Below are 20,344 nucleotides of genomic sequence, written 5' to 3'. Positions count from 1 at the left end.
TGAAATCATACCTACTTCAATTCCTAAAATACTATTTTTAACCTGTCAGTATCAGTCCCTTTGTATATACATTTCTTATTTGATTTGAAGGAACCATTGGCTTTGAGTCTCCGCTGTGTACTTAATTGATTTGATTTCGGCCTTGTTTGGATTGCAAGATAAATATTTTTACGTCTACTCTTTACACAATTTAAAAGAAAAATGATACAATTATGGTTAATTTAGACAGATATTATCGTTAATGGAAGGTCCATCTACATAAAAATTGAATAGGCTGGTTAAAGTCCTTTTTTTCCTATTGTACAAAAGTAGAAAATTTTACAAATAACTTTCCTTTCCAAACTTTTCAAGAAATTTCGGCAATCCAAACAAAGTCTAAAGTTATTGATGCTTCATGAATTAGGTGTTAGTTGTAACTCCTCGATTAAGATCATTATTTTTTATATTTTTGTTTTCAATTGCCACTTAATCATTTTTTACTTTATTCTAGAAAAACTACTACGCATCGATGATCCCTTGTTATGATTGCAAAGAAAACATTTATCACAGGAAACTTTCTTTAGAAAAAAAATTTATTTCCTCAATTTAGTGACTATTGATATGATTATGATTAATCTAGAGAGATAACATCGTAACTTGGGGAGGCACTGGAGTGCTCCACGTCTTGGCTAGAATCGAAGGACTAGAGGTCATAGCCAAATTAAAATAGAAGGATTTGACACTAAAAATTCAGACGATCACCATATTCATGTCCTTTTTATATAGCATGCCTGAAGAATTTGCAAAATTCTTGGCAATTGATCCGCTTCTCGTTAAAAGAAATTCCTTCAAAACCTTAATTTCCAAGAGATCCTTTAGTCCACCCAATCGAAACACTCCTTCACAAAAGCTTCCTTATCCACAGCCACTGCGAATAGATCTAGGAATGTATCTTTGAGGGCAGATGCTTGACACCATTTGTCATACCAGAATCTAATTTGATTGCCCGAGTACACTCTGTCTAATATAATAACTTCGCAAAACTTAAGTCTTTGTTTTAAGATATCCTCCACACTGTGACTCCACTATGATTGAACTTGACCTTCATCTTGACTCCACTACTAGATGAATGTCACGTGTCCAATCTCTCAATTGCACATGTATTATCAGAACAAATTGTGAGGAGTGGTTATTTCTATTATTTCATTTTTTTCAGTCATAATATGAACACAGTTTTGCACCACATTTCATTTACTCATATTTTCCATTTTCACATAATGAGTTATGTTATTGAATCTCATAAATCAAATAAGAAAACCAAAATTGAAAAAAAGAAAAGAAGAGAGCCTCTAAACAAGCAAATGATCAAAAGATCGATCATGTTAACATATAAACACAAAAGAGGGGTTAAAAAGAACCTCTATCGTCGATAACATCCAATAAACAGTGAACGATGTGATGGAGCTTCAGGGCATCATCAGCCTCTGTGAAACTCTGCATATATAATGGGTTATTCTGCAGACAGTGAATGGAAGATCAAGGACGTTAGATTCTAGATGAACGGTGGAGATTTAGCGAATATATGGAGATGGGGTTTTGATATACGCATCTGGAGCGCCACCACAGCAATGCAAGTGATCATCTTCTTCTTCTTATTTTATCCCTCAGTCTTCGGGGTAGAATTTGAGAGATCTGTCTATTGTACACGCACAAATATACGGACAGGAGATTGTAGTATATAAAAGTGGGAAGTGATATATTAGCCCCCTTTTCTTCCCATGGTCACCCTCTCTCTCTCACTAAAAAAGATATCAATCATTTCTTGCGGTGTTTTTGGGGCTTTGAAGGACTTGTCGTTCAGGGTTTAGGGGTATTTCTTTGCAAATGTGAGAAGAAAAGGATTGGAAAAATTACCGATGGGGCATGTAAAAATGACATATTTATCAACAGGACCAATGCTTTTTTGAAATTATCAGCGAGGGACAAAGAGGTCTCGTCAATAAGAGCTAGACAAAAATGCCATTTTCTTAAGCAACACTTTTTACTTTTCCACTTTTCCCTCTTCTCTCTTCCTTCCCTCTTTTTTTTTTTACTTTTCCATTTTCAACTTTATTTTTTTACCCTACCAGTCATCTTCCTCATCGTTCAACCACCAGTGTCGCTGAGAAGTCTCGAAAACTTGAAACGTGAGGCCATTCCCATCTATCTCTCTGTATCTAGGTGTTGTTTTTCATTCGTTTTATGGTTTTACATTTCTCCTTCTCCCTTTCAATGGCGGATGATGAAGATGAATCGTAGGGTAGAAAGAAAAAACGGTGAAAATGAATGTGTGAAAAAAATAGGAAGTAAAAACGTGTTCATAAGGGACTTGATAAGTCCATTCAGAAATTGGCAACCCCATTTTTTATACTAGATAACCCTAATCCAAGAGGCTTGAAAATCCCCTTCCAAAACTCCAGCACACTCGGCCAATTTTTAGGGACTTGATAAGCCCGTTCGGAAATTGGTGACCCCATTTTTTATACTAGATAACTCAAATCCTAGAGACTTGAAAACCCCCTTCCAAAACTCCAGTACCCCCAGCCGATTTTCAGGGACTTGATAAGCTTGTTCGAAAATTGGTAACCCCATTTTTTATACTAGATAACCCCAATCCCAGAGGCTTGAAAACCCCCTTCCAAAACTCGAGTACCCTCGGCCAATTTTCAGAGACTTGATAAGCCTGTTCGGAAATTGGTAACTCCGTTTTTTATACTAGATAACCCTAATCCCAAAGGCTTGAAAACCCCCTTCCAAAACTCGAGTACCCTCGGGCAATTATCGAGGACTTGATAAGCCCATTCGGAAATTGGTAACCCTACTTTTGAGAGTTGCTAACCCCCTTCTAGAGAGTTGATAAACCCCTTTTACGACAAAACCCCCTGCCTATAGCAACTCTTCTAATGGCATCGAAATTTTCTTATACAACCACTTGTAAAGTGAGTGAAGCCACCCATGCATCATCTCCAGAACACAAAATAAAATACAAACTGCTTAAACCCTAAACAAGATAAATCAAAAATAGAGGAAGATGACTAATAGGGTAAAAAAAACTCAACTTTCAAGTTTTCAAGACTCGCCAGCAACAATGGTGGCTGAATGAGGAAGAAGATGACTGGTAGGGTAAAAAATCAAAAAAGGTGAAAATGGAAAAGTAAAAGAAGAGGGAGGAAAGAAAAAAAAAGGTGAAAACTTGTTATAAATGCCAAAGGGCATTTTCGTCGAGCTTTAACTAACAAGACCTCTTTTGTCCCTCATTGATAATTTCAGAAAAGCATGAGTCCTATTGATAATTATGTCATTTTTCTGTCCCCCATTGGTAATTGTTCCTTTGGAGAAATGAGGCATAGAAGGAGAGAACATGGGTACCACATTAGACAAACAATAATTAGCTACGATTCTTGTCTTGTAGTCTCCAAGGACTGTGATGCTAAATTGGCAAACAAACACCATAAAGTTACCAAAAAAGTGCATTTTTTTTACTTAGGATTGCCTGGGGATCCCTTGCAATCGACATGCAAACAGAGCAACGGGTTGTTGGGCTTCTTCCTTCCTAACATACACTTATGTGGCCGACCCGTTGTTCCGGATCCGGATCCCGCCAAATGCACCTTGATCTAATGATCATAGGGCCTTGAGCTATCAAGCCTCATTTACTCGCATGCCTAAAAAGTCCTTTATATTACGTATGGAATGTTCATTTGGGATGAAAACTAAGATTATGTGAGGTATTTTTTCGGGCCTCTTCCTATTAGTCACTTATTGGGCCCCATTTTGTGCCGTGTGTATTAGTTCGGGTTAATTGATCCCGATCCAGCCCAATGCAGCAGTTTATATTAGGTCAGTTCGATCGATCCGAATCTAGCCAAATGCGCCACTGTTAAAAACAATGTGAAAATGTTGAAATCGGTGGTCATCTTCACTTTCTTTATTTTATTTTGAGAACGGGCTTCCCTTTTCAAAATGTTTTTCTTTGGGAAAAATAAAATTTTAAACTTGAGGCATGATAGATGCAAGAACCTACAAGGGCTAAAGAAGGGCCCTTGAATTAGATCCACATCATTGAGTGCAACTGAATTCAGTTTCTCAACCGACTTTAAAAATGATGTGGATCTATTCAAGGGCCCTTCTCCGGCCCTGCATGAAGAGCTCTTTAAACTTATATAAAACTTTTCAATTTAATGAAATTAACTTATTAGGATTATGGTTCTCGCACTAAAATGAATTAAATAAATAAGACAAAATCTGCTAAAAAGTGAGCCGGTGTGGCCTTTCTCCCTTCCAAAAGTGAGCCACCAAATGGCTTTCCGCAAAAATGTCTCATAAATCCCACCTTAACTGGGCCTGGAATCGGACTGTCATTCATACCGATTGCCCATTGGTCACTTTTAAAACGGCCTTAAAGTCTAAGGCCAATTATAAGATGAGTTACAATAGTAATGGGCCCCAAAAACTATGGGCCCACTGGAGAGACCCACTTGCAGCCCTACCAAGTTTTCAATCTGCCATTAAAAGGGGGGTGTATTATCCTGCAGAGGGGCGAAAAAATTATCTCCCAGTACATTTGAGTATTTGACCTTTCTCCCCCTGTAACTGTAAGCGATTGAACTTCACGCGTTCTCTCTCTCTGCAATTTCACGTTCAGAAGAGAAAATCGAAAGCTCAAAAAACCAAATGATGTTGACAAGAAAAATTCGCCAGAGATTTCAATCTTTCTCTATTATTCCCCGTTTATGAAATATCCAACAAATATCTCTTTTGAAAAAACATCCGACGATGAATTCCAAACCTCAGAATCTCACCTTCAAGCTCGTCCTTCTCGGCGACGGTAATTCAAACCCTTCATTATTCAATAATCTATCTTTTATTTTCAATAATCTTCTCTAAGTTTTTTGCCTTTTTGTGATTTTTTTATGGTTTTGAGTTTCTTGAATTCCCATAATCATCCCTCGTCTAGGGTTTGCTTCTTTTTTCTTTCTTTATTTATTGGTTAATTGGGTTTTTTTTTTTTTTTTTGAAATAGAAAACAAATTGGTGAATGATGTCTAGGGTTTGATTGTAATTTTCATTTTTCTTTCTTTCTTTCTTTCTTCCCCCTTATTTTTTAAATTTCAAATTGGAATTGTTTTAGATTGAATGATTGGTTTAAGATTCTAATAGACCATTTGTGTCTCTATAATTCAAGTGGTAATTTAAACGTACATTAATGGCTCATTGGGTAATTTACTCGATCGGAGTTTTAAATGTTCCATCTAGTTAGGTATGCTAATTTTTATGTAGTTTAAATACCAACTACATGACTAGGTTTTTTGAAAGGGTAATTTGCATGGTATGTTTTTTTTTTTTTTTTTTTCTTGAATGGCTTGGTTTAACTTTGTTGCTAATTGTGTAATTTAAGTGTTGCATAACAGCTGAAATGTGATGGGCTCGTGGTTACTTCTCGAGCTTCATCTCAGGGATTTCTGTTACTCTTTAGCTGACAAAAATCCTTGGTACATAGTTCAAATGAGGAATTTGATAAATGAGATTCAAAAGAATTTCATTCACAAAGTAAAACTAAAAGCTAGTTGCAAACCCAAAAATAAATTCATCAATTTTTTCATTTCAATCTAGTGTTGCTGATCCTTCTTCAATTTAACTGCGCATATTGAGTAAAATAAATTGATTGCATGAAGGTCAAAGTTACAACAAATACTGGGTCAGGTAGGGGGACTGGCTTCCTGGTAGGAAAAAGAATCTGTAGGATCGGGGGTGTTGAGGGCATTAAGCAGGGTGTCATATTCCTTAGCTATAAAAATAACGTACATGGTGGGAGTAGGAGGCAAAGTTAAATTTTGGGATGACCCTTGATGCTGCAATGTTCTGCTTGGGGACTTCTACTGTCTTGTACACTTAAATGTGTCAAAACTTAGGCTCAGACAAGAACTCAGCCAAGGTAAAAGGGAGTCCACCCAAGTCAGTCAACAATTGATGTGGTCAGTTTTCATTAAATTGGGCAAGTCAAAGGAGTTTTGATTCACTTGGTAGGGCAAGACTCACACTCATATGAGAACTCAGCCAAGGTAAAAGGGTGCAAACTCGAGTGATTCGATGATTTACTCGAGGAGTTTTTAAACAATGGAACACATAGTGGACGCTAGGATGATCGATTCCTTATGTGAGCGAGGATGTCACAATTGATGTGACCTTGGTGGTGGTGCTACAAGGCACATATTTAAGGTGTGAGGGGCAAGACATGAGCTTCTGGACGTGGTACTCCAACAAGATTTTCATTGTCTGGTCATTCTATTTCAAGGCCAGTCATAGCGATATGGTAGCCCCTACATACATATTGTGGACTTTCCTAAGTCCTCCCAGAATCATCATCTATTGTTGGACAGCAAGGTTAGATGAACTCCTTACAACTGACCACCTAATTCATCTTTAGAGGAGCATTCATAACTGATGTGTTACGTGTGGAGCAGCCGAGGAATAGATCAACCAACTTCTCAGTGACTGCTCTATTGCTTTAAATATGTAGAACTTGGTTTTATCCCACTTTGTGTGTTCCTGAGCTATGTTGAACTCAGTGGGGGTTCTAGTAAAATCATGTTTTTTGGCCAATAAGATGAAAGACTCTTTGGAGGCTGTGTCTTTGCTATATTGTGTTGGAAAAGTCCTTCCATTGTGTTGCTTCACCTTACCTTTGAATATTGTGGGGATATTATCTGTCTAGCTTTGAGATTCCTAATAAAGCTGTTGCTAGGTGGTTGCGCCCCTAGGGAATTTAGGCCTACACTGGAGGTATGTTAAGGGATCATGTGGGAAGAGTTAGGCTGCTCTTCTTGAGAGAGAGAGAGAGAGGGTTATCTTTTTCTATTCATTTGGAGGTTTCATTTATCGAGATTTACTGTTTTTTCTCTGCAGGCAGAGTTGGGAAAACATCTCTTGTATTGCGGTATGTGAATAATGTCTTCTCTGAGAAACAAGAAGCAACAGTGCAAGCTTCCTATCTAACAAAGCGCCTTGTGATTGAAGGTGTGCCTATTACTCTTGCTATCTGGGTGGGTTTTCTTCTCCTTATCTATTCCTTTTAATTGAATTATTTTCTTATCTTTTGGGCCTTTGAGAAAGTACCATTCACATATTAACCGCTGGTTATACATTAGCTCTTATATTGAGATTATCTTTTTTTTTTTTGTATTTAGTAAAATCTCATCCTTACCTGGTAAGCTATCTGTTTAGTTTTAAGAGGCCTACACCATCTGGGACACAAAAGGTCTAAATCCATATCTGGTAAGCTATCTGTTTAGTTTTAGGAGGCCTACACGGCTACATCATCTGGGACACAAAAGGTCTAAATCCATCAAAACCAAATTTGTGAATGCTCCACTTTACATACCCTATAGTTGCGGAATAGGGTTATTTCAACTATAAATTGAAGATGATATCTCCAAACAACTATTTAACCTAAAAGTTGTCCAAATTATGCATCAGCAAATAATCTCATTTGCAGTAGATCTAAGAGGATCTCTAAAGGCTCATGAATCAAAAAGAGCCCAAGAAACAGCCAAGTTGGCAAAGCATTACATATCCATGGATATGTTCATTACATCAAACTCAAATTATTCAACAAAGTGACACAAAATTACTTGATTTTTTTAAAATGCAGATCTAAACACCTTTAAAAAAAAATACAGATCTAAACACCCCCTTGAAGCTTCTCAATAATGTTCAGTTCTGCAAAAAGAAGGCTACAAAGCAAAACCTTAGTAGCGATGTATGCATGGTTTTAAATTTTGGCCGAAATCTGAAATTTCGGTGGAGACCGAAATCGAAATTTGGCGAAATTTCGGATTTCGCCTTTCACCGAATTTCGGAATTTCGGTAATTTCGGTCCGAAATTTCGATTTAATGTAATTAAAAAAAAAAAAAACCTGTTGGACGAAATTTCGAAATTTATTAAATACTCTTTTTTAATTTTTTACCAAATTTCGGTCGAAATTTCAGGGTACCGAAACCGAAAATTTAAACCATGGTTGTATGTTATGTTTCTTGTAGTATATCTATTGCCGCAGTTAAGTTTTCAAGAACAATTATTCTTACAATACTTTTTAAATTTTTTTTTTTCTTGGTATTCACTTTTTCCTATGTTTTCTTCAAACCTTCTTTTTTTTGAAAAATTATAAATTTATTAGAGAAGGAAACCAAATGAAAAACAAGAGGGCTAAGATAGCCCACAATTGAAAACAGCCTGCTCCTAGAGGAAAAAATGCCCTATACTGGACTGAGGGATCTGCTAGATAGACTGTGCACTATGCATTTCCGAAGGTAGACATGATTACTGAGGGCACTCGAATTTTTAGGAATATCTCTGATCCTGTGATGATGGGAGCTAATCTCCAATAGCCAAGATCATGTCTAGAGGTCCACCTGATTGCATTAGAGGATCCTCTTTAACAGATAATCCCGTCGAAATGCAATTTGAAATTTTAGAGTACGGGCTTCCACTTTGTTCAATTCTCTTATTCCCAACAGGCCTTAGTACACAAGTACAGTGTCCTCTGCTACCCCCACATCTTCAAATCTTTAGTTATGTTACCAAAACTAGTTGATATTACTTGGGGGTAGCTACTCATGACAGCCGCGTAAGAAGCAAATTGTCTCATGCAAATCAAGTACGAACGTCTTGCATGTTATCTTATTCTTATATAGTTGAAAGTATATAAGATATTTATACTATAATACGATAGTTGCAGTTGATATATTGTTTCTTTTTATATATTTTATTCATAGAATAAAAAAAAAACATATTTAATTATAAATATGTTTTATATATTTCAAAAAAAACATATTTAATATATATTTAATTATATATTATTTAGTCAATTATATATTATTATATTATTGAATACTTATTATATGTCTCGAAGTCAACTCAGGTCATGGTAGGCTCGGACTTAACCCTCTTACTAGAACATTATTGTTACACCAAAAAGTCGTTTATTATTAATGTCTTGGTATATTTTTTATTCAGCAATGTTTGTTTGGTTGAGTGGATAGGGTAGATCACAATGTTGCTTGTCCTTTTTTGCTGCAGGATACAGCAGGACAGGAAAGGTTCCATGCGCTGGGCCCTATTTATTATCGTGATGCAGATGGTTTGTATTTGATTTCAAGTTGTGTCATCATTGTGTTTTTGGTGTCACAGAGGAATTTAACATTTTTTCAGATATTTTTTTTTTGATTTGTGTATATTATATTCACAATGTTCAAGTTTGTCCTCATATTGTATCTTTCCATGACTGGTTGTAGCGGCCCTCTTGGTATATGACATCATGGACAATGATAGCTTCATTCGTGTCAGAAATTGGGTGAAAGAACTCCAGCAGATGGCGCCCAAATCCATAATTATGGCAATTTCTGCAAATAAAAGTGATTTGGTGAGGTCAAAAAAGTTTGATCTTCAAGAGGCTGAAAGGTATGCTTCTTCTTTTCTCAGATGATTATTTGAAACAAGGCATTATTTTGGCACTCTATCATGTGATTTTAGGGTTGAGTAAAATGAACTTTCCACTTTTTTTTTTTTTGAATGGTAATGAACTTTCCACTTATGATCGTCACGAATTGAATTATAATCAAATTACTTTCGGTCGGTAGCCAATGTCAGTAATTGGGATTACACATTCGATTGGAGCTTGCTTGACATCCATGCACCAGTTTGAGTGGGAATATTTTGAAGATTGTTGTTTTTTTCCCTAGTGGGAGGGATTATTGTTATTATTAAGGGCTTTTTGTCCCTGTGAAATGACCAAGTACTCCAAAAGCTTAAGCTGTTGGAGAAGGCGTTATATAATCTTTTATACTTGAACACTCCCCCTCACGTGGGGTCCCTCTTTTTAGGGTTGGCCTACACGTGGCACATGTGGCCCCTCTTTTGGGTTTGGCCATTACATGTGGATTTTTAATATCAAGGAGGTTTGAACTCATGACCTTTGCTCTGATACCTTGTGAAACGACCAATTACTCCAAAAGTTTAAGCTGTTGGAGAAGGCGTTATTTAATCTTTATACTTTAACAGTCCCCACTATTTCCCTTTTTTACCATTATTCTTTGTTTTTTATTTCCTTATATATATATATATGTATATATATATGCTGTATCTTTTCTTGCCGATGATCAATCAAGGAGACATTTTTAAAGATAAGAGGATTAAACATAAAGATTATGAGGATGATAATGCATCTCGTGATTCACTTGTCTATTCTTTTTTTCAAGAGCATCAGTGGTAATAGTCCATGCTATGTTTTCTCTATGTGGCATTTATCGAGTTACTTCCACGAGAGCTAGTTGGCCAATTTCGCAGTTCATTAAAACTTTGCTTGGTCTCGCTAGTAGGGTACACATTCTATCGCAACTTAAGAATACACGGGATCTGATTGGCAACATCCAGGGATAGTGAAAAGGTCAACGCCTCACTTGAGCTGCACGTGAAGTTTACTGCAAATAAGGGAGATCTATTGCCTAATCCCACTCGCTATGGAAAAATTGTTGTTGCTCTCATTTACCTGACTGCTACTTGTCTTCACATTGTTTTTTTCACTTCATATTGTTAATCGGTTGATGGCCATTCCTCCAAAGACACATGTTTTTTGTCCATCATATTGTATATTGGTTACACTCTACACGGAGGGTGGCCTACTTTAGAGGCATCTTTGCAGCTGCCTATGCAGGCTCACATTGCTTGGGAGCATTGACACTCCGACTATTGGTTATTGGATGTTTCTTGCTTCTTGATTCCTCACATTTCTCTTTGAAGAGCATGAAAAAGGATAATTGTTTCAAATCCAAGTACTGAACAATGTCATAGTTTTTCACAAGTGAACCTAACAAATTGGAGTTTGAGTTTTTCACATGAATTTAGTTGATGCATCACTAGTTCATTGCCCTTCCACATATTTCCATCGACCAGTAGACGAAGGACTTATTCACCAAGGTCATTATTTCTTTATGAAATTGTTATTAGTCGAAATACTCTAATTGGTACAAGATAGAGTTTGATAGAAAGGCGGGGGGCGTGGGGTTGTTGATCATAAAAGCTATATATCATAGAGGTTTTCTCCTTTTTTCTCTTCTCGTTAAATTTTTAGAGGAAATGTTAATTGTTAGAATAAGCCTACAAGTCTATGGGCAATTTGGTCATTGTACTTCTCTTTTCATTATTATTAATAAATGAGTGAGGGGGAGATGCCCATCTCACTTTCTCTCTCTCTCTCTAATCTCTCTTTCAACATTAATAAAAGTTATATATCAGAACAATTTATTTTCAGTATTGTTGACTTTGAATTAACATGTGATGCATGTCGTTTGCTGCAGCTATGCAGCATTGATTGGAGCGAGGCTTTTCGTTACATCTGCCAAATTGGGCACTGGAATAGATGAAGTTTTCCTTGATATTGCAACTCGTGAGTCACGACTACTATAAACACTTTGCTGAAATAAACTGTATTGTTGGAATTCTTTGTAAGCTATTGATGGCTATAATTGACATATTTGAAGTTGAACTAGCTAACTAATGCAGAAATACACATTGTATTATTTGAATATGCATGGTCACACACAAGCACTTTTAAGGCCTGCCTTTCACTTCTTGACCAAAGGCACCGATAGGTACACTTCCACTTTTTTTTTAAATGGCAACGAACTTTATTGATGAAATGGGGAGAGAATCCCAGTGACGGAGATGGTCAATACAACAAGGGAAATCAATATAAGATGAAGACAAAGATACATGCCATGATAACCCTCCAAGAGGGACAAGCAAAAGACAAAGGAGATTCTCAAAGAGGAAGACCAAACTGTTTGGGCACTCTAGGCCGGTAGTCTTTCTACTGGATAAATGGGCCCTTTCTCCACTAATGTTCTAGCCCATTGATAAATCCATTTACCCAGCTTGCAACTAAGACCAGGTCCACTGGCCCACTCATGGTGCAAAAGCTTGGTTCCTGTTGTTGATCTCTGATGAAGTCTGAATCCAAACTACCACATGTCCGGACGGGATTCAGCCCTTCTCTCAACGTGCTCGTATAAATAGGAGGTGTCACTTCGCCCTGGCCCCCAGCCCCCTTCAAATCACAACGACCAACAGTGTATCAGTCCATTGGGATACTTTTAAGCAAAGAGCAGAGGCGTATGATAACCTCTCGGATTGAAAATTAATTCCCTCGGTATCAAGCATTGTCACGCTATCAGGTGCCGTATTAATCTCCAGGCTGGGTGGCCTCGGTATCAAGCATTGTCATGTTATCGTACACTGCCGTCATCTCCGGGCTACGCTTTCAATCTGCAACTTGCCCCTGTTTGGAAAGGAGGTTCTGACTGGTGTCCCAAGAAATGTCTTCACAACATATGTAAGTGATAGACTTTAAGATGAACTTCAAAAAATGCTAGAATAAGCACAAAGCAAGATAAACATCCATAATAATTTAACAACATTGAACACCTAGTGACGTGTTGTTGAGCATGTGTGATAATTCAATACATACGCGTTCCATCTGCAACTTGCCCCTGTTTGGAAAGGAGGTTCTGGCCATCTTCTCTGATGCTTAGCGAAAATGACTCATTTATTAGATCCCTATTAGATCCCTCCAATCATCCCTCTGAATACTATCGGCTCCCCTTGCTTCAGACTGTGGCAAAATAGTGTGTATGTGCTTAGCCGAAACCTAGTATAGGATTTCGTCAATGCACATAGAGCACTTCGGCTTCTCCGGCGCTTCGACAGAGGCCATAAGGAGTATCCTTCCTCTTGCATATCCTCAACCCACCTCGCAAGATTTATCCATCACTAAAACTTTGCCGATTTTGCTTACTACGCTACTAGATTCCACTCCTTACCCCTTAGCCCTTACCATACCATGATACCCCTACCTTACCTTAACACCCCATACAACTACCACAATATCAAACCACAATATTGTCTTTGGAACAACATGCAATCAAACAACCTCTCTGAAATATGAATCGGCTACGTTTGTAGCATTAAGTGTTTTTCCACTTGTAATAAAGTGTGCCAACTTGGATATTCAATCAACAACATTGGAGATGCAATTTATATCTGGTTGAGTCCACAAAAGACCCAAGATAGTGTCCACTCACATCCGATGGCCCTTCTGGAACTGAAAAATGGTATAAAGTCCGGTGTTTTGACATTAAGCTTGGAAACTTGGAGAACTTGCTACCTCTTGACATAATTCTCCTCACGTCGCTGCATCCTACGTGATGAAAGAGCACAAATATAGTCATTGGGGAAGAGCACTATTGTTGAGAATTTTTTTTATTCGTTTTGGAATCATAATGACCTTGGATGGGATAGAATGGAAGAAAATGATCCACGTAGAAGAACCCAACTAGAGCCAGGATTAGAGCCGGATAGATTCCTTCCACCTTCTTCATGAAATTTTTCTAAAGGATTCATTTAGTCGACCCCAACTAGTTTGTGACAAAGGCTTTGTTGAGTTGAGTTTTGGAATCATAAGGGTGGAAATCTCCTCTTGCAAGGCTTGGAAGGCTATCGCTCCACTGCGGATTGTAGCTTTCTCATGGACGTTTGCAGCAAGAAAGATCAACACATTTGATAGACTCTAAAGGAGGACTTGTGACTCGCTAGTAGGTACATTCTCTGTAAAGAGGAAGAGGAAGCCTTAGATCATCTAGTTGTACATTGTTAATTCTCAGTGTTCTTCGTAGTTTCGAAGTCTCATGGGTATTCCCATGCTCAATTGAGGAAATTATTCTTAACTGTGGTGGGAGTCTGTCTCAGGGTGCTGGAAAAATAATCTGGGGCCATATTTTCATGGTGTTGAAAATATGGAAGTAGAGGAATAATAGAACTTTCAAGGAGAAGTGTAGGATTTGGAGAAGAGAGTGATAATGAATATAAAAATTGATCTCGTCGTTTAGAATAGCAAAAAATGTCAGTTCACTACACTCGATAGAGAATTAGGAATTGGGAAAACATCATTTGAAAAAACAAACTACGAAAACCAAAGCATCCCCCAAAATGGTTTGAAATCCTTGATGCAAAAAGCGTTTGAAAGCCAAAGCATCCTCCAAATGGTCAGCCATCATAGTGGTTGGATCAAACTAAACTTCAATGGTAGTTCCAAATGGAAACTGGGCCGAGCCAGCTTGGAAGGGTGTTCCGTGACTTAAGCGGAAATGTAGTGGTGGCTTTCTCCGGATCAGCCACAGAATGTGATTGATTCTAATGAGGCACAAGCATGAGCATTACTATGTGGTTTGAAGATCTTTATTTCTTATCTAAAGTGGACACTTGATCATTGAAGGTGACTCAACTAATGTAATACAATGGGCAAGCAGAGAAGCTACGGGACCATGGAGATTTTAGTTCAAGTTATTTCGGATATTCTTGTCATTTGTCTCAGGAATCAAGATTAATCCACAATGCAACATAAACTGAGATCGGCTAATGAAATGACAGACCAAATAGCGAAGGGAGGGGTAGATAGGGAGGAATTAGTCACCAACAATTCATTCCTACTGTAGTCCAGTCCGATAGTAAGTTGGGGTCTGTTGGACATCTTTTGGGGAAATTGAAGGGGTGCATGTTGAGATTAAAAAACCTGTTTTTTCAGTTAGACTAAAATATCAACCAGTCCCCCAAAAGTGAATAGGCTGATTTTGAGCGACACATTAAGTCGCGGCGGAGGTGAAAAAGCCTCCTAACATAAGCCCCTTGAATTGATATCGGCACCCCTCATCCTGTCATCTACACTATGAATTCCAACACCAAGCAATGAAGAAGGATCCAAGTTGGTGAAGACTCCATTCCAAAGCACTTTTGAGTTCAAAATTTAAAGACGAAGGCTCTTCAAAGATAGTAAGTGCAGTTTTTTGTAGGAAAATTGTCATTTAAAAAGGAAGGCTCTTCAAAGATTTTAGGTGCAGTTTTTTATTGGGAATTTTTCATTTTTTGTGTTGGAATCTGTTTTCAAGTTGTAATTTTCTCAAAAAATCAATGGAAAAGCCCCATTTTGTACAGGAGCCCCTAATTGGGAGGTGAGCCCGATACGGGTTGATAAACTTATCGAAAACCCGGTAAAAGAACCCCCTCTTTAGCCAAGACATCCGCTAAAGGGGTGTATGCTGGGGACGATGGGATTAATGTCCAGAGGAATAATGCAATTTGTTTGATTTCTGTTTGTAGATGGGACTACTCTTCCCTTGCAACTGTGCAGTTCTTTCTTGTACCGTTCTCTTTATTTTAACTTCTGTTCTTATGTCTAATGAGTTTGCAATAAAGTGACTGTAACCATAAAAAAAACAATGACAGCTGGATTTTGGCAGATAATATGCTTCCAGTGATTGCAAATAGTTCTTCAAATTCATCTGCTGGATTGACCATGACTTCCCCACCCTATAGAGCCATGTAGTATTATCAATGATATTCAAGGCCTCGCAGATTCCATGGGGACTAGTTCTCATATGTTTAGGAGGTGTCCAACTTAATAGTTGGGTTCATAGGACCAACATTTGCCTCACACCTCATAATTTGTTGGAACAGCACAAATTTGTTGCCACAGCTATTTATTTGAGTTTGTTTTCCATTTTGGGATTTGTCGTGTCGTTTTGTTTACTTTGTTTCAATAAATTAATTTACTCATGGATCAATCTCAAACAGATAAAATCAGAAAAATACTTCACTAAGGTTAGTTATAGTGAAGGTGGGACCAGAGCCAGATTCAATTGGGCTCGAGAAGATTCAAACCAATTTAAACAGATGTAGCTGAAATGTGGACCCATCTGTATCAGTTCAGCATTAACTTGTCCACTGTCTTTGTCTGTTCATTTTATTTAACAAGGACCTGACCCTATGCTTAGTACTTAATTATATGACACAGATTATGGTTTTTTTATTTATCTGTTACATATTATGTTTGTCTCTGTATTGATCAGATCTTCGTCGTAATCAACTGCGTTACTTCTGTTATTAGCTCTGTCTCTGTCTCTCTCTGTCTCTGTCTCTCTCTCTCTCTCTGTCTCTCTCTCTCTCTCGAATGGTTCTGTTAATAGTTCTCTCCTGCAGGAGTTTTACAGAAAAAGAAAGACAGTGCCGGAAGCTTTTCTCCTAGTCCGCCGACAAAAGGGACGCTCATTATCGATGATGAGCCCGAAAAAGAACCACAACTGAAATGCTGCTCATAGTGCTGGGACCATGGAATATTGTGATTATAAACTTTTAAAGGTAGGCTGCTCCAATGCATTTAAAATACTTCTAACCAAAACCCCACAGATTCCTTCTCCAAATTCATGATAATGATGGGCCTGAAAGAAGTAAGATTGCCCAAATGCTCAATACACAGTTCTTCAAAGTCTGTTTTATTGCATTTAAAGCTATTTTACACCTACATATTTTCTTGTCAATGTATCTTGCCTAGAACAAGCTTTTTCTGTCAAATTCAAAGCCTGGAATGTTGGAAGGTAATGGAACAAACTGTAGTGTTCAAAAGTCATGATGGCAAAAAGAGTGTACCCTTTTGGATGTATAGCTTTTAAACCTGTTGTTTGTATAGTGGACATAAGCTACTCCAATGGTTGTCATTGTTTCTTGATTCCTTTGCTTTAGTATTTGGTTGCTTCTTCATAATCTGTTTTAACAAACCCAGATCTGCTTTTTTTTTTTTTTTTTAAAGGATTCATTTAGCCGACCCCAACTAGTTCGGGACAAAGGCTTTGTTGAGTTGAGTTTTTTTGTTTTGGAGAGATTGACGAAAGATCTTCTTGGCCTTTTACATTCAGATTATTGGATTCAAAATTGCGTTTAGTTTTGACTCCAATAAATCAATTCTCAAAATCCAAAACGAATACATAAAGAAGGCATGAATACTAATAGAGCTTGAAAAGGTCGTTTGAGGTGTGTAAAAGTGACTTTTTTCTTCTCATTTTACATTATCTAATGATAGCGATCATGCATGAGTCACTGTAAAAGGACTTTTTTAAGTCCTACAAAAAATAAAAACTCAGTGCATGTTTGGCAACAATGAAAAAAAAATTCATGGAATAAGTAGAGAGGGCCGGTGAGAGCGAGACCTGAGAAGGCAAGGATCTTTAAGAGGAGCATACGATGGGGCTAGAAAATAAAGAAAAGAAATTCCTGTTTCAAATAGGAAATTTTTTTCTCTGTTTTTCAGCCTCAACTCATGCTCTATTCTACATCTCTAGCTCTCTCTTACACTAGATAAACAATATTCAATGAAATATTTTTCATGGTTGCCAAACACGCTTATAAGCTACTGATATTGGGTCATTTAGGACTCACAATCACTTCTCAAAATCCAAAACAAACAGGGCCTTGGTATATAGAATATGTTATATGAGGCAAATATGGTTAAACAGGTAGTAACAAGGTGTATCAAACAAAGCCCAAATAATTGAAAAGCAACCAATTTTGGAAAAGTTGTTCCTTTCCAAACGTTTCCAAAAAAATTCTTGCAATACATATAGGGCTTTAAATAACAATCCTAATCTATGTTTTTATATTAAAATTCCATAGAATGTCATCTAACATCAACCAAACGGTACAATTTAAAAATTCGGAAAATTAAATATTGCAACCAAACATTAGAAAAAAATACCTATAAAATGTTTTACAAATAGAAGTTTAATTTTCCAAGAAAAAAACTTTATCCACTTCCGAACATGCAGTAATTTTTCGCTTCCCCCCTTTAAAAAGTAAAAAACATAACAAAACATCTCTCCTCCTCTCTCCATCTGAAAATCGATTCTACACACTCCATAAAAAAAGATTACTTTAATCGATTTTCGATATTTTCTTTTGTTGTCTAAATTCTGAAGTCCCAATCTTAGGGTTTGAACTTTTTTCTGCGTTTGTAGAGAGCAAAGAAAATTGTTGAGCATGGGGAGAGAAAAAGGAGCAGATGCAAACAGAAGCAAGACTCGCCCTTCCAGCAGCAGGTAATTTCCCCCTTTCCGTTTAATTTTTTGAATATGGTTTTCTTTTTTCCTCTATCCATATTTTTTTTTTTGAAAAAATGTTCTCAGATTGTTACAAACTATTCTGTAATCTGGGTTTTGAATTTCGCAGTCTCGCCGCATCCCTGTTACCTTCGGGAGCGAGCAGCGTCGGATTCGGAGGCTATGTCGGCAGTTCTCGCCTTGCATCCGATGATGCCGCAGTTCCCGGCGCCCCTTTTCAGGTAATTCTCTTTTAATTTCATACATATGTTTATCTTGTTTTTTTTTTTGTTTGGGTTCTTGTTATTGGTAATGTTTATCTATTAGTTTGTGCATGATTTCATCTTTGGTGGCTAATTGATGAATGCAAGAAACCAAATAATCGAATAGACCAACTCCTCCCACATGTTTTATTTTTTGAAAAATGAACCCACAAGAAGTTTCTAACTAGTGACCTCTTAAAAAGGATTGTGATAGTGAGTGTTACGTGCCCAATTGACCATAACACAAATAAACAAAGAAATAGATAGAAAAAGAGAGGGGAAGGTTTGATTTGAGGCAAAGTTTCTTTGTTGCCAAATTCTCTCCATTTTCATTAAGATATAACTTCTTAAATAAAAGCACAAAGGACTGCCACATTACTACCTTATTAACCCAGTTACATGACACTTGAGCAATAATTAACACCCATAACCCTAAAACACATCCCCACAACTACATAATAACTATATTACAACTGCACCATAAACACCATAATTATATGAACATATTAGAGAGTGTAACTTCTTCTGATAATATGGACCATCTCTCAATTTGTGCATGTCATCCTTGTGCAGGGCCATTAATCTTCTCCGTTTTTATTTGCATCCACTACAATACTCCACGAAGAATCCATAATTCAAAGGTTTATAGCGGAGGGCAATCATAAGTAGCAAAGTAATGTTCCACAACAAGAAGGAATTGAGAGAGAGAGAGAGAGAGAGAGAGAGAGAGAGAGAGAGAGAGAGAGAGAGAGAGAGAGAGAGAGAGAGAGAGAGAGAGAGAGAGTGTAATTCCTCATGTGACTTTTCTTAGCCATTAGATTTAATTTTTTCTTTTATTGGACTATTGGACCCAACTAGTGTCAAGATTAGACTTAGTCAATTTGAGCCGGGTAGATTCTTTCACCTTCTTCATGAAAATTTTCTAAAGGATTCATTAGCCGACCCATACTAGTTTGGGACAAAGGCTTAGTTGAGTTGAGTTGAGTTGGACTATTGGACATGTGTTATGCCATACCCTAAGACCCGAATCTTTCTTAATCTTAGGGAGTGACTTCCACAATCAATCAATTATGGCTATATTGTAAATGAAGATCTAACTTTCATTTAATAAACCATAGTTCAGAGAAAAACTAGAAAGGAAATACAACCATGAGTCTATTAAACATTTTAGGCTCAAAACTAAAAAAACCCACATAGTGTTTCTTCCTTTTTTATTTACATATAACCCTACACCTCTAAAAAGTGATAAAAGTTTATAATCCACCGATTCACATAACAGCTTGAAATATGTAACACCTCTCTCCCAAGCCGCTTGCCAAAATTAACTCAACAGGAACTATTTTCTGGCTTTCACAGTCACTCTGAAAAATTTTATAATATTAAGGCTGAGTTAACCACTCATTAAGTAACTGAACCATGATCAAAAGTTCAGAATTTCACTTGAAAAGATTATTGGGTCGATGAATAACAACCATGGGACATTTAAATAAAGAAAAGTAATAGAGAGGAATGTTGGACAAGACACGCACGGAAGTTTAAGGATGACTGTAGGTCAGTGGCTACCTAAGGAAACTCCGATTCTCACCTCCAACGAGATCAAGCTCTTTTTCCAGGTGGAGTGGATAAGCGTGTTTCTATTTTTTCGATAACTGGGTCCTATAGACATTTAAAAGTGTCTAAAGGAGTGTCGACACGTGTGGACACGGGTGTCATGTTAGACACGACACGACACGTGGGTCGGCAATAAATTCTAAGTGTTGGCCAAATCATAGGGAAGAAAATACCCACTACAGAAAACCCACTACAGAAAGAAAACCCACCACAGAAAGGAAAGTAATAAATCTACATTTGTTAAAGAATAGTCCATCTTGGAGCAGCAAAGCATGAGGAAAATGTAATAATTCTCAGTGCAAATGAGAAGAATTCATAGAAAACAAAGACAACCCAAATTGATTTTCTTAATTTATTGCTTTAGACTGCATGAAATTTTCATACCCAACTAGAGCCAGGATTAGAGCCGGGTAGATTCCTTTCACCTTCTTCATGAAATTTTCCTGAAGGATTCATTTAGCCGATCCCAACTAGTT

At 37.2% G+C, this 20,344-nt stretch overlaps 2 protein-coding genes and 1 non-coding gene across 4 annotated transcripts in view; 2 read left to right on the top strand and 1 right to left on the bottom strand.

Moving 5' to 3' along the window:
* The first annotated feature begins 4,555 nt into the window (after positions 1-4,555).
* On the top strand, positions 4,556-16,631 carry LOC143875051 (uncharacterized). 2 transcript variants are annotated; one of them, XM_077376936.1, is made up of 6 exons: positions 4,556-4,846; positions 6,925-7,061; positions 9,098-9,158; positions 9,313-9,478; positions 11,374-11,462; positions 16,117-16,631. In XM_077376936.1, exons 1-6 carry the CDS (start codon positions 4,795-4,797, stop codon positions 16,149-16,151), a joined length of 540 nt encoding a protein of 179 aa, XP_077233051.1. In that variant the 5' UTR covers positions 4,556-4,794; the 3' UTR covers positions 16,152-16,631. The 2 variants fall into 2 exon arrangements, with proteins under 2 accessions (XP_077233051.1, XP_077233050.1); XM_077376935.1 differs by having other exon boundaries at positions 4,559-4,846; positions 16,106-16,631.
* A 1,209-nt stretch (positions 16,632-17,840) lies between these two features.
* LOC143875034 (HEAT/U-box domain-containing protein) overlaps positions 17,841-20,344 on the top strand; it is a 51,411-nt gene continuing 48,907 nt past the window's right edge. Inside the window, exons 1-2 of the mRNA XM_077376934.1 lie at positions 17,841-17,994; positions 18,125-18,236. Coding sequence (XP_077233049.1) covers positions 17,936-17,994; positions 18,125-18,236 — 171 coding nt within the window. The 5' untranslated portion in view covers positions 17,841-17,935. The remainder of the gene's footprint in view (positions 17,995-18,124; positions 18,237-20,344) is intronic.
* LOC143846245 (U6 spliceosomal RNA) lies at positions 18,785-18,886 on the bottom strand. Its single transcript, XR_013234715.1, has one exon. It is a non-coding gene; the product is annotated as a U6 spliceosomal RNA (small nuclear RNA).

The sequence above is a fragment of the Tasmannia lanceolata genome, unplaced genomic scaffold, assembly GCF_043159265.1.
Source record: "Tasmannia lanceolata isolate RefF3 unplaced genomic scaffold, GAP_Taslan_0.1 ptg000002l, whole genome shotgun sequence".
In the NCBI taxonomy this organism is placed as follows: domain Eukaryota; kingdom Viridiplantae; phylum Streptophyta; class Magnoliopsida; order Canellales; family Winteraceae; genus Tasmannia; species Tasmannia lanceolata.
The sequence above is the reverse complement of the archived record's forward strand: the minus strand, read 5'-3'. Positions and strand labels throughout refer to the sequence as shown.

Coding starts and splice junctions, on each gene's coding strand:
- LOC143875051 (XM_077376935.1), top strand. CDS start 4,795: ATGAATTCCAAACCTCAGAATCTCACCTTCAAGCTCGTCCTTCTCGGC. Junction 4,847..6,924: donor GCTCGTCCTTCTCGGCGACG/GTAATTCAAACC, acceptor TTTTCTCTGCAG/GCAGAGTTGGGAAAACATCT. Junction 9,159..9,312: donor TTATTATCGTGATGCAGATG/GTTTGTATTTGA, acceptor GACTGGTTGTAG/CGGCCCTCTTGGTATATGAC.